Source organism: Eublepharis macularius, chromosome 6 (assembly GCF_028583425.1).
Source record: "Eublepharis macularius isolate TG4126 chromosome 6, MPM_Emac_v1.0, whole genome shotgun sequence".
Classification (NCBI taxonomy): domain Eukaryota; kingdom Metazoa; phylum Chordata; class Lepidosauria; order Squamata; family Eublepharidae; genus Eublepharis; species Eublepharis macularius.
The window spans coordinates 128871859-128894287 of NC_072795.1; the positions used below are offsets into that span (position 1 = coordinate 128871859).

Below are 22429 nucleotides of genomic sequence, written 5' to 3' on the forward strand. Positions count from 1 at the left end.
ATCCTTACCTGAGTTGAGTGGACACAAGATGTGGTCGTGGCATGCTGGGAGGAAGACGCAAAAACTGAAGCCATCCTGTAGAAAATGTAACGACCAATAATTGATCAAAAGTCTCTCAGGGCCAAGTTAGAAGTGACGAATTACACTTGAATGCATGGCTTTTTTTCCTGGGAAAAAGGGTGGTGGAACTCAGTGGGTTGTCAGCAGAGGGGGCAACTCTTGACGGGAGGTGGTGCCCCTGGTACCACATGTGTGTGCGCAAAGTGCACACACGCTCCCAGGACTGTACAATGACATCACTTTGGGTCAGCTGGAACAAGGGGGGAGTTTTTTAAAGTTTAAATCGCCCTTGGAGAAAATGGTCACATGGCTGGTGGCTCCGCCCCCTGAACTCCAGACAGAGGGGAGTTTAGATTGCCCTCCGTGCTGCTCCAGTGGTGCAGAGGGCAATCTAAACTCCCCTCTGTCTGGCGATCAGGGGGAGGGGCCACCAGCCATGTGACCATTTTCAAGAGGTGCTGGAACTCCATTCCACCGCGTTCCAGCTGGAAAAAAGCCCTGCTTGAATGGCAAGTGGACTGTTCACTTGCCATTCAAGTGTCATTCATCACTTCTAGCTTGGCTCTCAGGTACCACACCAAATGCCTTTAAAAGTGGAGAAATCTTTACATAGTGCACCTGAGTTACACACCAACTAAACTTCATTCTCCGGTATTGTTTCACACCTGTTTAACTTCAAAGCCCCCAATAATCAGATTTTCTGAACTCTGCTTCTTCTTCTTTTTATTTTATAGAAATTTTTATTTAAGACGGAAAAATAGGATATGACAATAGAAAGAGCATAATAAAGCTCATATAAACAGGACTTAAAATTAATTTGAGACTTATACTAACTTATACAAATAGTACATTTAAAATTAATTTATAATTTAAACCAGCACTACATTTAAAATTGAGTTAAACTGATAAAAATATAGTAAAACGAATTTACTCCTAAAAAGAATTTTAATTACAGAACTTAATTGTGTAATAAATCTCCTTCCCTCTCTGAACTCTGCTTCTTTGAAAGAGTATGGAGCTCTTTAAATTATAAGGATCAGAAGCTTAACAAAACTACAGTTCCCAGGATACACTGTGAGAAGCCATGCCTGATAAGCCAGTTTCAAAGCAGTTTCAAGTTTGGGGTGTTAATGTAACCTAGCACAGGAGAATGAGTGTAGCAACAAAATCCCAACTTCTTCTACCTCAGTGTGTCACTTACTACCGGAAAATCCAGAGCAGGCTACTTGATTGGAAGGAAGAAAAAAATAAATACTTAACTATGACTTTTCCTGGTTCCTGTCCTGAGTTTGAAGACCTTGTGCAGGTTCCCCCACTACTACAGGTGAACAGCAAGGGGAGTCAAGACCAGCTGACACTGAGGCCTTCTGGGTGAACCTGTTAAAGCACAGCAGAAACAAATCAAAAAGAAGCAAAGGGAAGAGTAGGTGAGGATGAATTTGGCCAGGAAAAAGTTAAGTACAGCTCCAGCTGATATAAAACTGCCCATCCCCCATTCCTTCAAGGCAATGGGGAGGAAAAAAGTCTGCACATTTTGCCGTGTATCTCTGCAATGAAAAGGGCTAGATATTTATAAAAAATGAAAACTGAGATTTCAGTGGTGGGACATGATACTGGGCAGGGGGCACCAAATGCTACATCTCCCACATTTCTACTTCTAGCTCTTAATTTTTATTTTTGTTCCACCTGTTCTCCAAGGAGCTCAGGGTAGCATACATGGTCCCACCGTCCCTTTTCTCCGCACAATAATCTGGGTGGGTGGGTTGCGGGGTTAGGTTGGGAGAGAATGCCTAGCCCAAGGTTGCCTGATGAGTTTCATGGACGAGTGGGGGAGGATTTGAACTCAGGTCTAGTTCGATACTCTAACCATTGCTCAACACTTGGTTCAACCTGATCCTTGCAGCTTTCTCTTTCCAGCTTCTCCAGAGGAAGAGCCAATGCAGTCTGGGTACAGAAAGAATACAGAAGTAAATAATGCAGAAGTGAATAAATAAGTTGGCATCAGCAGTTGCAGCGGCTCTAAGAGGCTTTTGTGGCTGCAGCTAACGCTCCTGGTAAGTGTGGGATGGTTCTGTAACATTAGCTGGAGAAAACTACTTGCGACCTCTTCCTTCCCTATACTGTTGATGGCAGCCCCGTGGCACTAGTACATGGAATCCATCAACATTTGGATTTTAGGGCCGATGATTCTCTCCCCACAGGATTGCCAGCCTCCAGATGGGAACAGTAAGCTAGGCAATCCCCGGTTAAATTACACTAGATAGGTGTATCAGCATCACCCTCCAGGTCCCATGTGTGAATAAAGAAGGACACGGTGGTCCATTGATGTCCCTGAGGAAGCCCGCAAGATGAAATCTGCAATCGTGACAGCCGGCTCCAGTTTGGGCTTTGTATTTTCGGATCTCCATCTTTCCACCAAGTCAGCTAAGGATCTTTGAAAGAGACTCTAAAGGTGGGGGCTGGAGATCTCCCAGAACTACCACTGATCCCCAGCCAACAGAGATTAGTTTCCTGGGAGAAAATGACTGCTTTGGAGGGTAGACTGTGTGGCATTGTACCCTGGTGAGGCTCCTTCCTTCTCCAAACCCCACACACTTCAGGCTCTACCCCCAAATCTCCAGGTATTTCCCCATCATGACTGAGTTGGCAACTCTACTCCTACACCACTCCCATGGGGCACCTGAGGCCAGCTCCTGGCAGGGGGACCCAGTGGGGTTAAGCATGAGATTTGTCCATTGCCACAGTTGGGGGAGAAGCAGCATGGCGCAGCCCCTCTGCGCCACTGAGAACCAAGCTGCAAGCGATGCCTTATACAGGTTGGACACTTGTCAGCTTCCCTCAAGTTTTGATGGGAAATGTAGGCGTCCTGGTTTTACAGCTTGGCTCTCCATTACAAAGTATAATCCAAATTCTCATATTACAAAGTGCAAAAGTGCTATAAATACATACATAAGTACATAATAAAATATTATTATGTACTTATGTATGTATTTATAGCACTTTTGCACTTTGTAATATGAGAATTTGGATTATACTTTGGATTTGATTTTTTGAGCCCTGGTTCGTTGTTTTTCGATATCTTGTACCGGGGTTGCCCTTGGTAGTTTTGGCTCTCCATTACAGCTGCAAGACCAGGACACCTACATTTCCCATCAAAACTTGAGGGAAGCTGACAAGTGTCCAACCTGTGTCAGGCGTCACTTGTAGCTTGGCTCTCTGAGATAATACTTTAACTGCTCAAGGTGAGGGGATGGGTTCTTCCCTCCAGCGGTGCCTGAGCCTTGGATCCATTGCCTCAGGACCGCAACATGTGAAACGAGGCATTCAAATAAGAAGGATGTTTTTCTCTTTCTCCTCAGAACTGTTTGGCCACAGCATGGAGGTTGTGCCAGAGTTTTCAAAACCACATGAGGAGAATGAGAACTTTCCAGAACAACATGAGGAGAAGGAAAACTCAGCGGATAAGAATACAGATCAAGACCCAGCCGTGACCAAGAAGAGTGACGTGGGACCAGTCAAAGCCCAGCATGAGGAGCTCAACAGGGAGAGTCCGGGACAGAGCCTTTCTGTCCTGTGGGAGACCCTGGGCAGACAGTTTGAGGAGTACAGAGAGACAGCTGCCTTCCTGAGTTCAGAAGAACAGCAAAGGCGCCTTTTGGCTTTCCTGCCACTCTTCCTGACGGTAGGTTGTACTTCTCACCATTGTATTTAAGCAGTGCAAGATTATACTCAAGATCAGTTTGTATGACTATGGTGGCCAATAGGGTTCTCATGTGCCTGTTGAGGACAGGACATCTCCTGCCCTCAGTGGGCATTGCTTGCCAGCTCTCCAGTGGCTGGTGGGAGAATTTTTTTAATTAAAAAAAGCCATGAAGGTGTGACAACAACAACAACAACAACAACAATATTCAGTTTATATACTGCCCTACAAGACAACTTAACACCCACTCAGCGGTTTACAAAGTAAGTTGTTATTATCCCCACAAAAAACAATCACCTTGTGAGGTGGGTGAGGCTGAGAGAGCTCTGAGAGAGCTGTGACTGACCCAAGGTCACCCAGCTGGCTTCAAGCGGAGGAGTGGAGAATCAAACCTGGCTTTCCAGATTAGAGTCCTGCTGCTAACCACTACACCAAACTGGCTCTCAATAATAATAACACTTGGTTTACATAATTGAAAAGAGTCCAGTAGCACCTTTAAGACTAACCAACTTTACTGTAGCATAAGCTTTGATTCTCAAAAGCTGTTGGTTAGTCTTAAAGGTGCTACTGGATTCTTTTCGATTTTGCTACTACAAACTAACACAGCTAACTCCACTTGATTTACATACTGTCCTTCAGGACAACTTAATGCCCACTCAGAGCAGTTTACAAAGTGTGTTGTTATTATCCCCACAACAACAATCACCCTGTGAGGTGGGTGGGACTAAGAGCGTTGAAATTGCTATGACTGACCCAAGGTCACCCAGCTGGCTTCAAGCGGAGGAGTGGGGAATCAAACCCAGTTCTCCAGATTAGAGTCCCACCTTTCTTAACCTCTACCAAATGCCATGCCTCTCCAGGAATCACTAAACACATTATGGTTTTACTACAGAGCTTCTGTTGATACCTAGAGATATGTGATGTCACTTTCAGATTTCTCAGGAAGTGATGTCATGACATTGTTGATGGCCACTCCCATGTCCTTACACCAGGTCTCCCACGGGTTGCCAGGTCTAGTTCCCAACCTCCAGGGGGTACCTGAAGAGCTCCTAGAATTTTAACTGACCTCCAGACTACAGAGATCAGCTATCATAAACAGCTGCTTTGGAGGGTGGATTTAAGAGCATTATATCCTCCCCGAACCATTCCCCCAGCCTGCACCCCCAAATCTTGAGGAATTTCCCAACATCAAGAACTCCTTTTGCCTCTATCAAACAGCTTTTAATCTGTAACCTCCAGGGCTTTTTTTCTGGGAAAAGAGGTGGTGGAACTCAGTGGGTTGCCCTCGGAGAAAATGGTCACATGGCTGGTGGCCCCGCCCCCTGATCTCCAGACAAAAGGGAGTTTAGATTGCCCTCTGCGCTGCCAAGCAGCGCGGAGGGCAATCTCAACTCCCCAGCAGGGGGCGGTGCCACCAGCCATGTGACCATTTTCAAGAGATTCCGGAACTCCGTTCCCCCGCGTTCCAGCTGAAAAAAAGCCCTGGTAACCTCCAGTCTTTCACATCCAATGACTTTTTAATTTGGCTTCATGTGTTCAGAAGAAAAAACAGTTGTGTGTCCAGATTTTTAAACCCTCTCACCTCCTCTTAAGGGAAATCTCCTGTATTCTCAATACACCTAGTGGCTATTTTGGAGTAAGGAACTTGTACCCTCTGTTTGCATGACATGGAACTATTAGCAAGGACAACATGAAAATTCCCTGCAGTGTAATCGTCGTTAAAGCAACTGCGTCTTTCAAAACACTCCCATCCCTCAAACTTCTGTTTTTCTTCCCTTCAACTACCAGTTCTACTCCCTTTCAAAGGAGAAGTTGCTGGACCCACATGCAAGTCAGAGGGTCAGAAATCATTCTGGCCTGCAGTCACATGAGATCTAGGCGAAAATACACTTTTGTTGATAATCCCCATTCGAGCAATTTGTAACAGTTGCTGAATTAGATATGCCCAAGTTTTACACCGTGTTTAAACACATTGCTGAACTATTGCTATTGAGATGGAATGTAACACAGAAACGGCTGCAGACTTATAGCTCGAGGTGAATCACAGCCAGGGCTTTTTTTTGGGGAAAGAGGTGGTGTAACTCAGTGGGTTGTCCTTGGAGAAAATGGTCACATGGCTGGTGGCCCCGCCCCCTGATCTCCAGACAGAGGGGAGTTTAGATTGCCCTCCATGCTACACCTCTGAAAATGCCAGTCACAGCTGCTGGCGAAACGTCAGGAACTACAATGCCAAGACCACAGCTATACAGCCCGGAAAATCCACAACAACTATTGTTCTCTGGCCGTGAAAGCCTTTGACAATACTTTGATAATACACAGAGGGGAGTTTAGATTGCCCTCTGTGCTGGAGATCAGGGGGCCGGGCCATCAGTCACGTGACCGTTTTCAAGAAGTTCTGGAACTCTGTTTCACCGCGTTCCAGCTGAAAAAAAGTCCTGATCACAGCGACAATCTTTGGTAGGGTGTGAGAAATAGAAAGGGGGGGGGGGAAGAAAGAGAGAGGAATGGATGCGTTGCCACACTGTGTCTCAGGCTTGTAAGGTGGTTGTGAGGATAACATGCTATGAACTTCTCGGCGGAAGGGTAGGATACATATGTAATAAATTAGCTGGGTAACCAATGCTGCAGTTAGGCAACAAACTGATAACTCCAAGGATAAAAAAATCTCAACCAGACCTCATTATGGGGTTGTCTGGCTGGTACCTCCATCTGTTGTCTAGGTGAGAAAGAAAGATACAGCTTACTTCTTGTGTGTGATTAACAGTATTAAACTAGGGTGATCTAGCATAACAAGACCGACAGCTTTCCAAGATTTTCTCTTCCCTGGGCTTTGCTCTTTTTAAGATGAAGACTGGACATGTGAAGTTGGCCAGATGTTTGAGATCATGGACCAGGCTATTAGCTGGCAGGAAGTTTATGGGACCAAGTCATGGTGTTGTGAAAGGGCCAAGCTACAAGTGATGAATGACACTTGAACGGCAGGTGAACAGACTCACATGTATTCCTCCCTGTTCACTTGAGCTCCACGTAGTGATCGAGTGGAGGGCAAGTGGAATGCAAGTGAACAGGGAGGAATACACGTGAGTCTGTTCACCTGCCAATCAAGTGTCATTCCTCACTTGTAGCTTGGCCCTCAATAAGGCCTAATGTAGGGCCGCCAAATTGCCCGGTGGGGGCAGGTGTTGGGAAAAAGTGGGTTAAAAATAGTTAAATTCAGAGTTGCAATGGATCGTGATCAATAGAGAGCCAGATGCTTGTTTGCTTTAAGAAAACATTTACTCTAAAGGAAAAAAAGGTATGCAGGATTCCAACAAAACAAAGAACTCTATTTCCTACATCTACAAAGTCCATATCAGCAATATGGAGAACTAGTAACAAAGCCTGTTGTGGGGGGAAATACAACGGGCTCTAGAAGGGGGAAGGCGGGCAGGTGGGCATTACCGTCTCATCCATGACTGATCCAGACTGGGTCAGTTGTTACTGCCACAAAAAGGGCAATGCGGGCTGTGGCGTTTTGCCCCCTTTATGTGACTTGTTTATTGTGACTGCTATAATGGCACTTCACTATAAGGTGCTGAAATGCTCTTTATTATGCCGCCTCTCTGCTTTCCTTTGAGTTTCAAATTAGTTTTCACTGCTATCAAAAGTATTTGCCTTAGATCTCTTCAGTTTGACTTGTATTATAGGAAAGAGTCTCACTACATGAGACATCTTATACAGGAACACTCAAGTTTAAGGAGATGCAATGTTAGCCGGAAGGCGTAGTTTAAAAACATAGAGCCGGCAGAGATCACTCCTTAGAGGGATTGTTAATTTCATTTTTGCCTCTCAGAAAGCTCTGTCAATTTCACATCCCCTTTGGGGAGACAAGGATGAAATTAACAAACCCTCTGAGTAGCAATCTCCTCCAGCTCTGTCTTTTAAAACTATCCTCCTGCAGAAAGGTGAGATGAAATTAACAAAACCTCTATGGAGATCTCTGCTGGCTCAGTTCTTTTAAACTCTGTTTCCCGAATAACATTGCGTCTCCCTACACTTGAGTGTCCCTGTGTAAGACGTCTCATATAGAGAGACTCCTAGTTATAAATGGTAGAATGAGAGAACGGTGAGCGTGTGGGGGTGGCTGTGAGGTAGGCTTGCCAGTCCCCCGGTGGAAGTGGGGAATTCTCACCCCCAGCTTCAGCCTCTGCCCCTTTCACCTGGGGGGATGCTGGAACACAGTGGTGGGGGTGAAGCATCTTCCCACGTGCTCCAGAGCCCCCCCCCCCGGTCACACAGGGAATAATGTAATTCCCTGAGCAATGCCCCCAATTTAGTGTTTGGGGTCCATGTTTACTCAATCGGCCCGTCACGACCCATTACCTCTGTGTGGCTTTGGGAATGACAACATTCTTGGCACCACAGGGAACACTCCTGAGTGAGTTAAGTGATTCCTCCCTCCCCATGACTTCTCGCCCCCCCGCTTTCACCCCCAGGGGACCTGGCGACCTTACTGTGAGGGAAAATGGGATCCTGTATTCCCGATTAAGCTGGTGTTTTGCTTAACTAGAAACAGAGTTTACATATAAGAACATTTGCATATTTGTGGCTGAGCATTTATAAACGTTTTGGTTTCAGAAAAGGTTGATAAGGTTAGTGGCTGCAAAAGAGGTACAGATCCTTAAATGTTTATTCACAGACCCAGTTACAAAAACTAATTTTCAACTCAGGGCCAAGCTACAAGTGACGAATGACACTTGAACGGCAAGTGGATCAAGTGGAGGGCAAGTGAACAGGGAGAAATACACTTGCCGTTCAAGTGTCATTTGTCACTTGTAGCTTGGCCCTCAGTTGCCACTTAGGCTAAAAGGAATGAACAGACTCAGGGCCAAGCTACAAGTGACTAATGACACTTGAATGGCAAGTGTATTTCTCCCTGTTCACTTGCCTTCCACTCAATCCACTTGCCGTTCAAGTGTCATTCGTCATGTGTAGCTTGGCCCTCAGTCACAATGACTTCTTTCCCTCAGTTCCTCACTAACAGAATAATTCTCTCTTCTCAACCACGCAGGTGAAGACTCAGGGCCAAGCTACAAGTGACGAATGACACTTGAGTGGCAAGTGAACAGACTCACGTGTATTCCTCCCTGTTCACTTGCGCTCCACGTAGTGATCGAGAGGAGTGCAAGTGGAGCGCAAGTGAACAGGGAGGAATACACGTGCGTCTGTTCACTTGCCGCTCAAGTGTCATTCGTCACTTGTAGCTTGGCCCTCAGAGTCTCTCAACACAAGATATTTTACACAGGGACGCTCATGTGAAAGGTCTTACACTTGTTCTCCCATTGTGGATACACATGCACTGCTAAGGAGACAGAGTACATTTGAATCTAAGTCCGCACAGAAAGTCATCCACTTGAGCGTCCCCACGTAAGATGACTTGTATAGAGAGACTTTCACTTCGGCTGCCACACAGACTCCCTGACAGAACCCCTCTCTAACTCTGACTGACTTACTAACTTGACTTGACGAAACTCTATCTTAGAGCAGAACCACAAGTGACAAAAGGCACAGGTTGGACACTTGCCAGCTTCCCTCAAGTTTTGGTGGGAAATGTAGGCAGCTTGGCAGAATGTTGGACAAGTGACAGTTGAAAAGTCCATTGGGCAGCAGTCGGAGAGCCAAGCTGCAAGACCAGGATGCCTACATTTCCCATCAAAACTTGAGGGAAGCTGACAAGTGTCCAATCTGTGCCTTTTGTTACTCGTGGTTCTGCTCTTAGATTCACACAGACTAAAAACTCGCCCTCAGCACCCTGACTAAACACTCGAGTTAAATCTGCTCACTAGACTACAGTTACTATCCAATCACAGCACGCCTCACTCACCGCCTCTTCTTACTTCAGGAATTCTGCATTTTAAACCACAGTAACTCATATTTTTTTTAAAAAACACATTCACCAGCAGAAACAAAACACCGACTATTTATACGGCAAAACATTACTTAGGCAAAGAACAGGAGAGCTGGGTTGTAGTATTGTGTGTTGCAGCACAAAGCCGAATCTTGGGGTACCTTAAAGACTCGCTGATTTATGGTGGCTTGGAAGCTTTTGTGCAGCTCGTAAAATGAGCTCCATAAGAACTCAAGTTGTATTAAACTGTCTTAGTTTGTGAGGTGGCACCAAGATACTCTCATTCATCTGTGGACAGATTAGGGGTGATGTTCCATATTATAGAGCTGGCTAGAACAGTGCGTACCAGATCCCTGCAAGTACAGCACAAACGATAGTTTAGGAATCCGGAACACTGCAAGAAATGCAACATTAGCATATCCATGTCCAGAAAGGAAGATGGAAGCTCTCAGTGCCTTTAATACCAAACTGACTTCATTTTTGAAATATGTTTCAGGCCTGCGAGCAGTCGGTGGGCAATATCTCCTTCCCGGACATCCACTTTTTAGCTAGTGAGACGTCTAAGCTGCTGGTGAAAGAAATCCAGAAGAAGATGAATGGGAAACCTGCAGGTGAACCTGACCTTAGAATGTCTCTTCCTTGTGCTTGGGAGTTGTAACACCAGCCGCTTCATATTTGCCGGGTCAATGGCTCAGGCACATGTCTCCCAAGAATCCAATCACTGCTGGAAACTCATTTTGGTCCCCGTAGCAAAGAGTCCAGTAGCACCTTTAAGACTAACCAACTTTATTGTAGCATAAGCTTTCGAGAGCCACAGCTCTCTTCGTCATGATGAAGAGAGCTGTGACTCTCAAAAGTTTATGCTACAATAGTTAGTTAGTCTTAAGGGTGCTACTGGACTCTTTGCTCTGTTGGATGGGAAATTGCCCTGGATTATTAAGGCTATGACAGAGGGGTGCAGAGAAAAGGGTACATGGTAGCCATGATCAAGAGCACATGACAGTGTGCTCTCTGGAACCTGTTTCACACCCAACATGTGCATAGGATGGTCCTCCAATATGCCGAGTAGAACGCTTGTTAACTTACTATACCTTTGATCCTGGGATCTTTGGGCTACTTGGCATTTGCTCAATAGATCAAGTGTCTTGCTGTTTGGGGAGCTAGAATTTTTCTTTATTTAGGCTATAAAGAATAAAATAAAAGCTGTAGACAATAAACATAGAAGATAAAAAATACAACATTATTTTAAAAAAGACACACTAACGATACATAAACAAGTAAAGGAAAAGAAAAAAAACTCCTAAAACTAAACTACAAATTGAGGTTCAATTTTCTCCGCAACCAATATCCATCATTTTCAAAGTCTCATTTATTCTAAGTTAAACATGAGAGCCCTCTTTTTTCTATTGTTCATGATTCTTAATCCATAAATCAAGATGTCATCAAGTCCTCATTATCTATGTCATGTAAAAAGTCTATAAACGGTTTCCATTCAGTCAAAAATGTAACTAATGTCTTTTCTCTAATCAGTGAAGTCAGGGCTCATTTCGAGGGGGAACACGCAGGAACGCAGTTCCAGCAGTTCCCCAAAGAGGTCACATGTCAGGTGGCCCCTGCCCACTTGACTCTCGGCCATTTGGGCCCGTTTCAGCCTGGATTGGGGCTGAAATGGCCCAGATCGGGCCTCTGACAGGTGGTGGATCACTCTCCCACTCAGCAGCGGAACCTGACCATATTGGGCCCCTTTTTGGCCACTTTCATCCCCTTTTGGCCATTTTGGGCCCAAAACAGCCAGGATAGGTGATGCCAGGGGGTGTGGCATATGCAAATCAGTTATGCTAATGACACACTTCTGGTGATGTCAAGGGGCGTGGCATATGCTAATGAGTTATGCTGATGAGTTATACTAATGAGTTCGTCCAGCTCTTTTTCTACAAAATGACCCCTGAGTGAAGTCAATGGCAAAACTGTCTTGTTGTTTCCCTGAACGGTGTTAATCTCTGACGTTGCATTGGCAGAAGTGGCCCGACTGACTACGTGGGAGTTCCTACAGGGGAAAGCAGAAGAGGCAACCGATGGCTACGTGCTCCTGAGATCCGTATATGTGCTTGCTTCTTTGGTGAGATAAATGGTTTACACACAACCTTTCCCCCAATCCAGATAGATAGTACAAACACTCTCTTAGAGTTTCACTCACTTTCTGGAACTGCTTCTAAATGGCTGCAGAGAGTTCCATGTATGGCTGAAAAAGAATTTCTCACGTTTGTTACCTCAGTTTCAATGTTGATAATACAAGTGGGTTCTTTTAAATTGAGGGACAAAATCATTTGGTTTATAGATGAACTTGTACAGGAAAAAAACCGAGGCGCCAGTATTTATTTATTTAGGTTATTTATAGTTTGTCTTTCTCACTGAGACTCAAAGCAGTAAATCAATGCAATCAATAGAATGATACGTTTCATAATCAATGTAATAGGACTAGGAATTGCAGGATTTTGAAACGGAGCTGTAGTTTGAACAAAACAAAAGTATGGACGGCTGTTCAGAATGTTGGGATTAAATAGCTTTTTTGTAACTGGATTCCTGGTGGCTAATAATTGATCTTTTGTTATGCTGAGGAGCAAATAAATGGCCACCGCTTGGTCAACGGCTGAAATTCAGAGATGGACTAGGACTCTAGGCTGCATCCCATAGTTTGGAAATTTTAATTTTGTTAAGGAAAGCACTTTGCAGTCAGCTTCAGAGTTGCCCACTTTCTTCTAAAAAAAAAAAAATTAGAGAGCAAGCCTGAGCAGGTCTACTCAAAAGGAAGTTCCATTATATTCAATTGGACTTACTGCCAGGAAAGTGTTTTTTTAGAATTGCAGCCTATGTCATGAATTATACAACCAATGTGCTTTACTCATCAGAGGATGCCAGGAACATTACTGCCAGCAGGGAAAAGCTCTTGAGGCTTATGACAGGCATAATAATAATGGTAGCAACAATAGTCTAAACTTCAGAAGCACCACAGAACACAGGGTTTTTTTATGGAATTGCTATGAGAGCAATGAATTAGGGCTTCTTGAACATTAAAAGAACAACTGTGCTTATATACTGCTCTTGTAGACAGATTAGTGTCAGGGTGGTAAACAAAGTCAGTGTTATTACTATCCCCACAATATAGCGGCAATCCAGATTCATTATTATTATTATTATTATTTTATTATTATTTACTGGATTTATTGTCCACTTTTCCCACAACCGGGCTCAGAGCGGATTACAACATAAATAAATTACAATTAAAACAGCATTAAAAGCATAAAATACAATATAAGTTGGTAGAGAATGTCTACATTTGGACAGCAACCCATATAGCTCAATCCCCAACCAAAAACATTCCATGAGGTGAGAATGGGCAGGGAATCTTTCTACGTAAAAGGCAAGCCGTATTGCCGACGACGCACTTCTTATCCTGGTGCACCTGTGCAGAAGCACCAGGATAAAAAGTGTGTCATGGCCAATGGCCTCCAGAGGGCACCACCACTGTGGGATGGCCAGGTGAGCCAGCCTGTCACTCCAGAGGGCACTGCCGCAGGATGGCCAAGTGAGCCGGGCTGTCCCTCCAGAGGGTGCCGTGGCAGTGGGAGAGCCAGGTGAGCCAGGCCATCCTTCTAGAGGGTGCTGCTGCTGCAGGAGGGCCAGGTGAGCTGGCCGTCACTCCAGAGGGCACCGCTGCTGTGAGAGGGCCAAGCGAGCCAGGCTGTTGCTCCAGAGGGTGCCACAGTAAGAAGGCCAGCGTTCCTGGATTTTCTAGGGCCCATTTTTGTTTAAAACGGGCTCCGTTGCTAGTATTAATATATCAGTGGAAAACCAGGCTGAGGTAGTTTTCCAGTCCCTCCCCAACAGGAGACCAGCAAGGGAGCCTGCCTGTACGTTGACCTCATCCATGTGCCTGGTGGAATGATAGCAAATCCTGCCGAGCCCTTCTTTCGGCAGACAGAGAGTTCCGCCAGATTGATGCAAGGACCGAAAAGTCCCTGGCCCTGGTTGAGGACAGGCGAGTATTCTTGGGGCCAGGGACAACCAGCAGCTGTTTGTTGGCTGAACAGAGCACCCTCTGTAGAATATATGGTGAGAGATGGTCCCACAGATTCCATTCCCCACTCAGCCACGAAACTCACAGGGAGACCTTGGGTCAGTCATGCCTAACCTAACACACAGGGATGTTATGAGAACAAAAGAAATAAAATTCAGCTAAGACCTCCTGTTGTGTGTGTGTGTTCGCATGCAGCCGGGACTTAACCAATGGGTCAGAAGCTTAAGCACAAATATTATTACTTGTCATTGTGAAGAGAAGGATGCTTAGACCAAAGTTTTTTTTAAAAAAAATTTATTCATTAACATAATAATAAACAACAGTAAACATTAAATGTTAATCAGTGAATATAAAAGGTAATGTGGTAGAATAACAAAAAAGTTGTTTACAAGTAAGTTTCAACAGCAAAATACAGTGGCTTTCAATCATTACAACTAGAAGTAATATATAGGTTTCTTTTGAAGTAAATTTGCTTGTGGACTAACTATCCAAAAATGATTTGGGGGATTTGCTTCTGTCCTGTCTATATAGTCTAAAAAATGCCACCGTTTTTCGTAGAAATTGGACGTGGGTGAAGTGCTGGCTAAATTTTCTGTTATTTTGTCTATGATAAGTTGGTCCCATACTTCAGAGAACCAGTAGGAGATTGGTGGTGCTTAGACAGAAGTTTTGAATAGAAGAGCACATGTTTGACTTGCTTTCCCATCCACAGGGACAAGAAACCCAACACGATATCATCAAATCGGGGCTCCCAGTTGCTCTTCTACAATGCCTGAATCTCTTCTTTGTCTTTTCCCTGGGGGAAAGTGGCGATAGCAGTGAAATGTGTCAAGAGGAATGGCACACCCAGAAAACGCTTGTGCAGGTAAGAGATATCCATGCCCTTGGCACAAGGTGTGTTTATTATTTATTTATTAGATTAGATTAAAAATCTAAGTGGGCTCAGGGCGGAGCACAACATTTTAATTCACATAGAGCCAAGCCCTGCGTCTAAAATGCTGTATTTTAATATTTATGTCCGCCAATTTTATTGTATATGGAATGTTTTAATGTTTTTATTGTTTTTAATCTTTATTTAAAAATCATATGTTGTTACACCGCCCTGAGCCTGTCTGACAGGGAGGGCGGTCTAGAACAAATAATGATAACAACAACAACAACAACAACAACAACAATAAAAATAATGACAACAACAACACATAAAAGCAGATAAAACATTATTGATGCCGATGTGGGGGGCAAGGTCTTGGAACCTCTTTCTTTCAGTCCAGGAGAGAGTACTTGAAGAAGTGTATCCAGTCCCCACGAGGATTGTGTTTTGCTTCCAGATAATGCTCAATGTTTATTCAGAAGAGCAAGGAGTCGAAGAGCTTCTCAAAACTACTGACCTTCAGTCTCTGGTCATAACAACAGCCTCTCTTTGGGACCAAGGCAGCCGTTCCTGGAAAAACCCCATAAGTTGTGTCCTGAAAACAATTTCGAAGACCCCATCCCAAAATATAATTTCATACCTGCAAGGTAATGGCCATTTTTTCTTTCTACTCTCGTGCCGTAAAGAGGAACTGCAGTTCTCCCATACATAGTAGATCAGGGCTCCCCAACCTTTTTTGGCCGATGGACTTCTTCGTAATTCTGACACATGGCGGTTGGTGCAACTACAAAATGGCTGTCCCAGAAGGTGCAACCACCACAAAATGCCAGGGATTAAGGTTATATATGGGCTTGATCAGGGCTTTTTTTCAGCGGGAACGCAGTGGAACGGAGTTCCGGAACCTCTTGAAAATGGTCACATGGCTGGTGGCTGAAGCGGCGCGGAGGGCAATATTAACTCCCCTCTGTCTGGAGATCAGGGGGTGGGGCCACCAGCCATGTGACCATTTTCTCCAAGGACAACCCATTGAGTTCCACCATCTCTTTTCCCAGAAAAAAAGCCCTGGGCTTGATAGAAACTCTTCAACATTTTAGTCAGAAACCCTGCTCGACAAGATAGTTTTAAAAGTGAATGTAACAACAACAACATATCACCTTTCAGGACAACTTAATGCCCACTCAAAATGGTTTAAAAAGTGTGTTGTTATTATCCTCACAACAATCACTTTGTGAGGTGGTTGGGGCTGAGAGAGCTCCGAGAAGCTGAGACTGACCCAAGATCACCCAGCTGGCTTCAAGCAGAGGAATTGGGAGTCAAGCCTGGCTTTACAGATTAGAGTCCTGCTTCTCTTAACCACTACACCAAACTGTCTCTCATTTGGAAATATTTTCGTGCATATATACAGTTTGCCATCAGCCACACAGTGAAAATCCTTGTGGTAAGGTGCAGCTGCTGCCAAAGCAATTTTTAAAGAAACTTACACAGCCAGTCAGATCTCCAGTGGCCAATCAGAAGTTCTGCTGGCTAAAAGCCCCACTTGTTCCCGTCTACTTTCTAAAAATACTTGATGGGCAGCAGTAAAGTTGTTGATGGATGCCATGGCGCACATGGGCACTGTGTTGGGGACCCTTGTAGTAGAAATAGTCCCCTGTTCAGTCTTTCCCAGGAGGAGATCTGTGTTGGGAATGTTTGGGAATGAAATCCTGGGATAGGAAAATTCCAAAAACTTGGAAAATGTTCAGTGAGTGGCAAGCACCAGGATATTTCATTCCATCAAGATCTAGGACTTCTGCCTTTGGAATGTTGTGGGTGCCTGCTTCTTACCTCCTCATAGCAACAGAGAAGTTTTTGAAAAGTTAATGATGAGCGGGAAGGATCATTTCCCTTATGACACTGAAATGGTATCTACCACACAGTGCATAAGTAATTTAGGGATGTTGTGTAAGTCCTTAGTGCAAATTGATTGTAAGATTGAAAGAGGATTCAGGAAGAAACACACATAACAGATCTTGTAGTGAGTAGCCGGGATGACTAGGACAAGTCGCTGACAATGAATGGGGCTATTGGATGCTAGAGTTAAATACTGCTACCTTTCACTGGCTCTGGAATTCCCAGTCAGTGGCAGAAGACTGAATGCTGAGCTGGACAAAAGCATGGGTCTGGCAAACAAAGTAGCTCTCCAGGAGCTTTTAACCTGGAGCATAGAAGGACAGAAGAAGACAAAGAGGATGCTGGATTCAACATTGGGCCAAGCTAGAAGTGATGAATTGTCCTTGAATGGCAAGTGAACAGACTCACATGCATTCCTCCCTGTTCACTTGCGCTCCACTCAATCACTATGTGGAGCACTATGGGCCAAGCTAGAAGTGATGGATTACCCTTGAATGGCAATTGAACAGACTCACATGTATTCCTCCCTGGTCACTTGCACTCCACGTGATTGCATGGAGTGCAAGTGGAGCACAAGTGAACAGGGAGGAATACTTGTGAGTCTGTTCACTTGCCATTTAAGTGTAATTCACTTGCCATTCAAGGGTAATTCGTCACTTTTAGATGGGCCCATTGTTATCAGAGAGTCTGCAGAAACTCTGCCATGGCCTTCTTGTAGCCTTTAAGGCTCCAGTATATTGTTGGGGGCCAAAGTCCTCCTTGGCCCCAGGTCACATGATCTGAAGGAGGTCTCCAAATCAGGCTAAAGGTTTATATTTGAAATCTACATCAGGATTTACAGCAAGTGGAATAAGGCAGCACAGATCTTTTCTGTAAAAGACAGTCATACACTAAACTGGCTGCTCTCCTTGAGTCCAAGAAATCCAGGTGCTGCTCCATATCTGCTGTATTTTCTCTTATGTGTCCTGGAATACTGGGTCTCACAGGTAAGCTGCCCAGCAAAACTCCCAGGCCGGGGAATTCATCTGTCAGTGGCTCAGCGGCTGAGAAAATGCTCCACTTTGCTACTTTAAAGTGGAGCCCTGAACTTCCCCTAGGTCCCCTTTCAAGTAAAGGGAGACTTTTGATAGCTTAATTACTAGCCACTTCTCGGCTGATATTTGTGCACATTTATTTGCAGAGTAGCACAAGGAAATGTAACGATATGATACAAACGTTTGAGGCTGTCCTTGCCTGAGTCAGGCTGTCTGCCCAACTCAGGTGAAAAATCCCTGCGATGGAGGGCTGAGCACAGGGATTGATAACAACAACAATTGTTCTTATATGCCGCTCTTCTAGACATATTAGTGCCCCACGCAAAGCGGTGAACAAGTTAGTGTTATTATTATCCCCACAAGCTGAGAGGCTGAGAGGAGTGGCTTACCCAAGGCCACCTACTGAGCTCAGGGGAGTAGTGGGATTCGAACCAGTGGAGTGCTGATTTGCAGCTGAACCACTTAACCATTGTACTACAGCAGCTCTGAACTAAACTGAAGTCCTAATCTCTGTGTACTATGTACTGTAATCACTTGCCAAATATGTATGTTGCTTTCTTTCCAGCTTCAGGTTGCATTAAAATGTCCATTCAGAACTTGTTGAAGTTGGCCGACTCCTTGCCTCCGTGTGATGCATGTGAAGCCCTCAACATCCTCCTATGTTTTGTGAAGGACTCCTACCTGTTCTCCCCAGCTTTGCTTTCCGAGTTTGAGAACAACGGGGGGTACCAGCTGCTGCTGAAAGTTTTTCTCAGGCAAGTCTCTTGACAAGTTCTTCACAACCATGTGCATCCAAAAGTAAAAGCCAGAAAACACCATCCACACAATACCTCTTATTAGGACCGGCTCAGTGACATATCACAATGTGCAAGCTTTTGAGTTCTCCAGAACTCTTCACCAGGCCAGAAGTTACAAAATAAAAGAGAGGGGAAACACAAATCTTAAGTAGATTTTTCAAGTCATGTTAAGATCTCCACATGCCAGCATACATGGATTTTCTGGCAGGAAAAGAAAACGTTTGCCAACCCTCCGTGTAGGGTCTGGGGATCTCCTGGAATTACAGCTGATCTCTATACTGAAGAGATCAGTTTCCCTGGAGAAAATGGCAGCTTTGAAGGGTGGACTCTACGGCATTACACCCTGCTGAGGCCCCTCCCCTCCCCAAACCCTGCCCTCCCTAAGCTCCACCTCCAAATCTCCAGGAATTTCCAACCCTCTATTAGATTTCATTCAGCTACAGGCCAGGGGCCACAAAAGCAAGAGGTGATAAATAAATCATATGTTGGCCCCAGAAACCTAATTAAAGGATTCCATGTTTGGGCCATTAGCAGAATGTATCGTTTAGCAGAGGAAGCGTGAATATAGGTGGTTGCGAGCTGGTTATGCTGGCTGGTGTGTGCACAGGAGAGAAAATAACAAAACATACACTTGCTTATACTTAGAAAGGAAGTAAGAGTTCTTTATTGTAGGAACTCCATACCCTGATAGGAAAGGGAGAGAGAGAGATCCTATCTAGCTATCGAGCCTAAGGATGCACACGGATGCTAGGATAGGTCCTGCATCCATGGTTGCAAGATGGAGGGAGGAGAAGGAAAGAGATGAGAAGGAGAGATGAAAGAGAGAGAAGAAAGCCAGGAAGAGAAGAGGGAGAAGGAGGATGGCAAGAGGAGGAAGTCCTGACTCTGAGAATAGCAATCTACATATCAAAGGGATGGTCAGAGCAGTAAACATTAAACAGATGCCTTGACTTCTCTATCTTTCTAACTCCTTGGGTTGTCCCGCTCTGAAACCTGAGTTAAGAGACTGTGCTGAGTCCTCCTTCTCCTCCAACAAGAGGTAAAGAAATTCCATAGCAACAATCCCCCTGACCCATGTCTCTAATCTCCCTCCTAACCATCGAGACTCCCAGTCTCTTTTTGGAAGGAAGAGTCGTAGAAAGGTCATGGTGTAGATGGTTGCCTGCCAAGGCAGCGATTTCTGCCCTGCTGCCTAGCTATATACGATTTTTCCCAGTAGTCTCTTTGTGTCATGATGAATGTATGCTTGTAATTGCTTCATGTTCCTTGTTGTGGGTTTCACTTTCACCATGGGGATTTCCATTGAGCAACTTCGCCGCTTCGTTCCAGCTCTTCAAAGATCAGAACTAGACGTTGCCTAGTCCAGAATTTGCATCCCATGCTCAAAGAACCTGCTCTTCCATTAGGACCTTCTCTTCTTGATTTTGGATGCTTCTATACATAACCCAGCTAAAGACGAGGTTCCTCTGTGTACAACAGAATGCAACATTTCCCTTTACTTTATGATCATCTCATTTTTTAAAGCCCCAAACATCTTTCCTTATGTATCCCCCTATTGTCTCAAGCAGAAGGGCAAGTCTTTGCGGGGGGGGGGGGTCCCTAATTTATTAAGGAGAGCAGAGTGAGTTCACCCAGCAGGGCTTGTTGCTTTAACATTTTTAATTTTGAAGGGCCTTAAAATACATTCTGGCTCTGCAGCACCGTTTCAGTCTGTGTTTATTGTTATTTAGCCTTCTGTGTTTCATAAGCCCCAACCTGGATGGCCCAAGCGAGCCCTATCTCATCAGATCTGGGAAGATAATCTCGGTCAGCCGTGATTAGTACTTGGACAGGAGACCACCAAGGAATTTCAGGGTGGCTGTGCAGAGGCAGGCAATGGCAAACCACCTCTGTTCACCTGCCTTGAAAACTGTACAGGGTCACCATAAGTAGGTTGTGACTTTTTTTTTAAAAAAAAAATTATTGGTGAGTATACTTGTCAAATTTAATACATACATTCCCTCAATATCTAATTAACCCTATCCCCCACCCTTTCCCTCCCCCCTCCCTATCGACTTCCAACAGCTTTCCAACCCTTAACCCCTCTTTTTACTTAATAAAGTCCCTTACTCTAAGCACATTCTAAATTTTTTTTCAGATATTCTATCATATATATCAAATATCCTATCAATATAGTATACTTCTATCAATTATACTATCAAATATACATCTATCGGTTATACTATCAATATAGTATACATCCTATACCCCTCAATATAGCAGACCAGTATAATATAATATAATATAATATAATATAATATAATATAATATAATATAATATAATATAATATAATATAATATAATATAATATAATATAATATATAACAAAAATCTTAGTTTAAGCATATTCTATTTCTTTTAAACATATATTCTATCAGTTTGGCAGTTTGAGAATTTTTAAAGAAAAATAAGGATAAGAGTGAGAGAGGGGATCTAACCATATAGGGGAAATGTAACCATAATCTAAGCTAGTATAAGGGTTAGGGGAATTCTTTTTCAGAGTATATGAACAAGGGTATAGTTAAATAAATATACTAACGGGGTATACTATATATACTATATATAATATATTATGTTAGTGGATCAGATTGTATATTATATAATGACTGTGTAATATGGTGTTATGTGCTGTGCCACATTGGTGGCAGGGCACACAGTAGGGGTTTTAATATATATTATATTGACAGTAGTATATTTGATAGAACATAAGTAGGTTGTGACTTGATGGTACTTTCTGCCTCCATGTTTCATGAACTGTACATTTGGATCAGAGATGTGTGAAACAGCTTTTACAGCTGCAGGCATTTCCGTCCTGCGGTCTCAAATATACACAGCTACTTCGTGGCCGGTCTCAAATGTTCTTGTCTTTAGAAACTGTGGGTGTAAATTCATGAGAAAGTCCATCTAGTGCAGATGTTGTCTATTATGTTTAACAAGAGGGGTATGTGGATGCAAATACTGTTTTTTGCTTTTGACTTGATGTGCATTCAGATGCGCATTGCCCCAATACATCAACCCCCTGCCAAGAACATACAAGAATTTGTACATCTGACCACCAATATTTTCCCCCAAGAAATTGGATAAAGCCAGACAGGAAATGACTTTGAAATAATTGATCTGGCCAGCTTGCCCTGAAAATGCTACCTGCTCTCTGCATCAGAGTGAGAATCTATAACAACAGCATAACATTAAATTTATATACCGCCCTTCAGGACAACTTAACGCCCACGCAGAGTGGTTTACCAAGTATGTTATTATTATCCCCATGACAATCACCCTATGAGGTGGGTGAGGCTGAGAGAGCTCTGAGAAAGCCGTGATTGACCCAAGGTCACCCAGCTGGCTTCCAGCAGAGGAGGGGGGGGGAATCAAACCCGGTTCTCCAGATTAGAGTCCTGCCGCTCTTCTTAACCACTACACCAAACTGGTTACAGGGAGACACGGGAAGTTCAAAGTCCTCAAGAGTTCTTTTTTTCTTTTCTTTTTTGTAAGTAAGCAGTTTGTGGGCCACCGATTTGAATTAGATGGATAACTTAACACCTACTCAGAGTAGTTTACAAAGTTTACAAAGAGAGAGCTCTGAGAGAGCTGTGACTGACCCAAGGTCACCCAGCTGGCTTCAAGTGGAGGAGTGAGGAATCAAACCCGGCTCTCCAGATTAGAGTCCTGCCGCTTGTAACCACCACACCAAACTGGCTACAGGGAGACACGGGAAGTTCAATGTCCTCAAGAGTTCTTCTTCTTCTTTTTTGTACATAAGCAGTTTGTGGGCCCTAGATTTGAATTAGGTCTGTGGTGTGGAAAACTCAGAGAGGCCATGTTTTTCTTACCTGAACATGCCCCAGAAAGATGCTCCTTGCCCCTGGGGGGGAAGTTCTCTGTGTTGCCAGAGGCCTGTCTCTTTCATCATCCTCATCTTCATCCTTAAGACGTCCACAAAGGCCAGGCATCAATATCTTTAGACAAATCCTCTAGCATTGGCTTGGTAGTGCTAGAAAATGGAGGTAGATGAAAAAGTGGGCCGGGCCCAGCCAGTCCGTCCAACCGTCTCTCTCACTCCTCAGAACATGTTG

At 44.2% G+C, this 22429-nt stretch overlaps 1 protein-coding gene across 1 annotated transcript in view; it reads left to right on the plus strand.

Moving 5' to 3' along the window:
- The first annotated feature begins 14534 nt into the window (after window positions 1-14534).
- Window positions 14535-22429, plus strand: part of WDFY4 (WDFY family member 4) — a 229231-nt gene continuing 221336 nt past the window's right edge. The window contains exons 1-3 of the mRNA XM_054983968.1: window positions 14535-14590; window positions 15054-15243; window positions 18086-18275. Coding sequence (XP_054839943.1) covers window positions 14549-14590; window positions 15054-15243; window positions 18086-18275 — 422 coding nt within the window. The 5' untranslated portion in view covers window positions 14535-14548. The remainder of the gene's footprint in view (window positions 14591-15053; window positions 15244-18085; window positions 18276-22429) is intronic.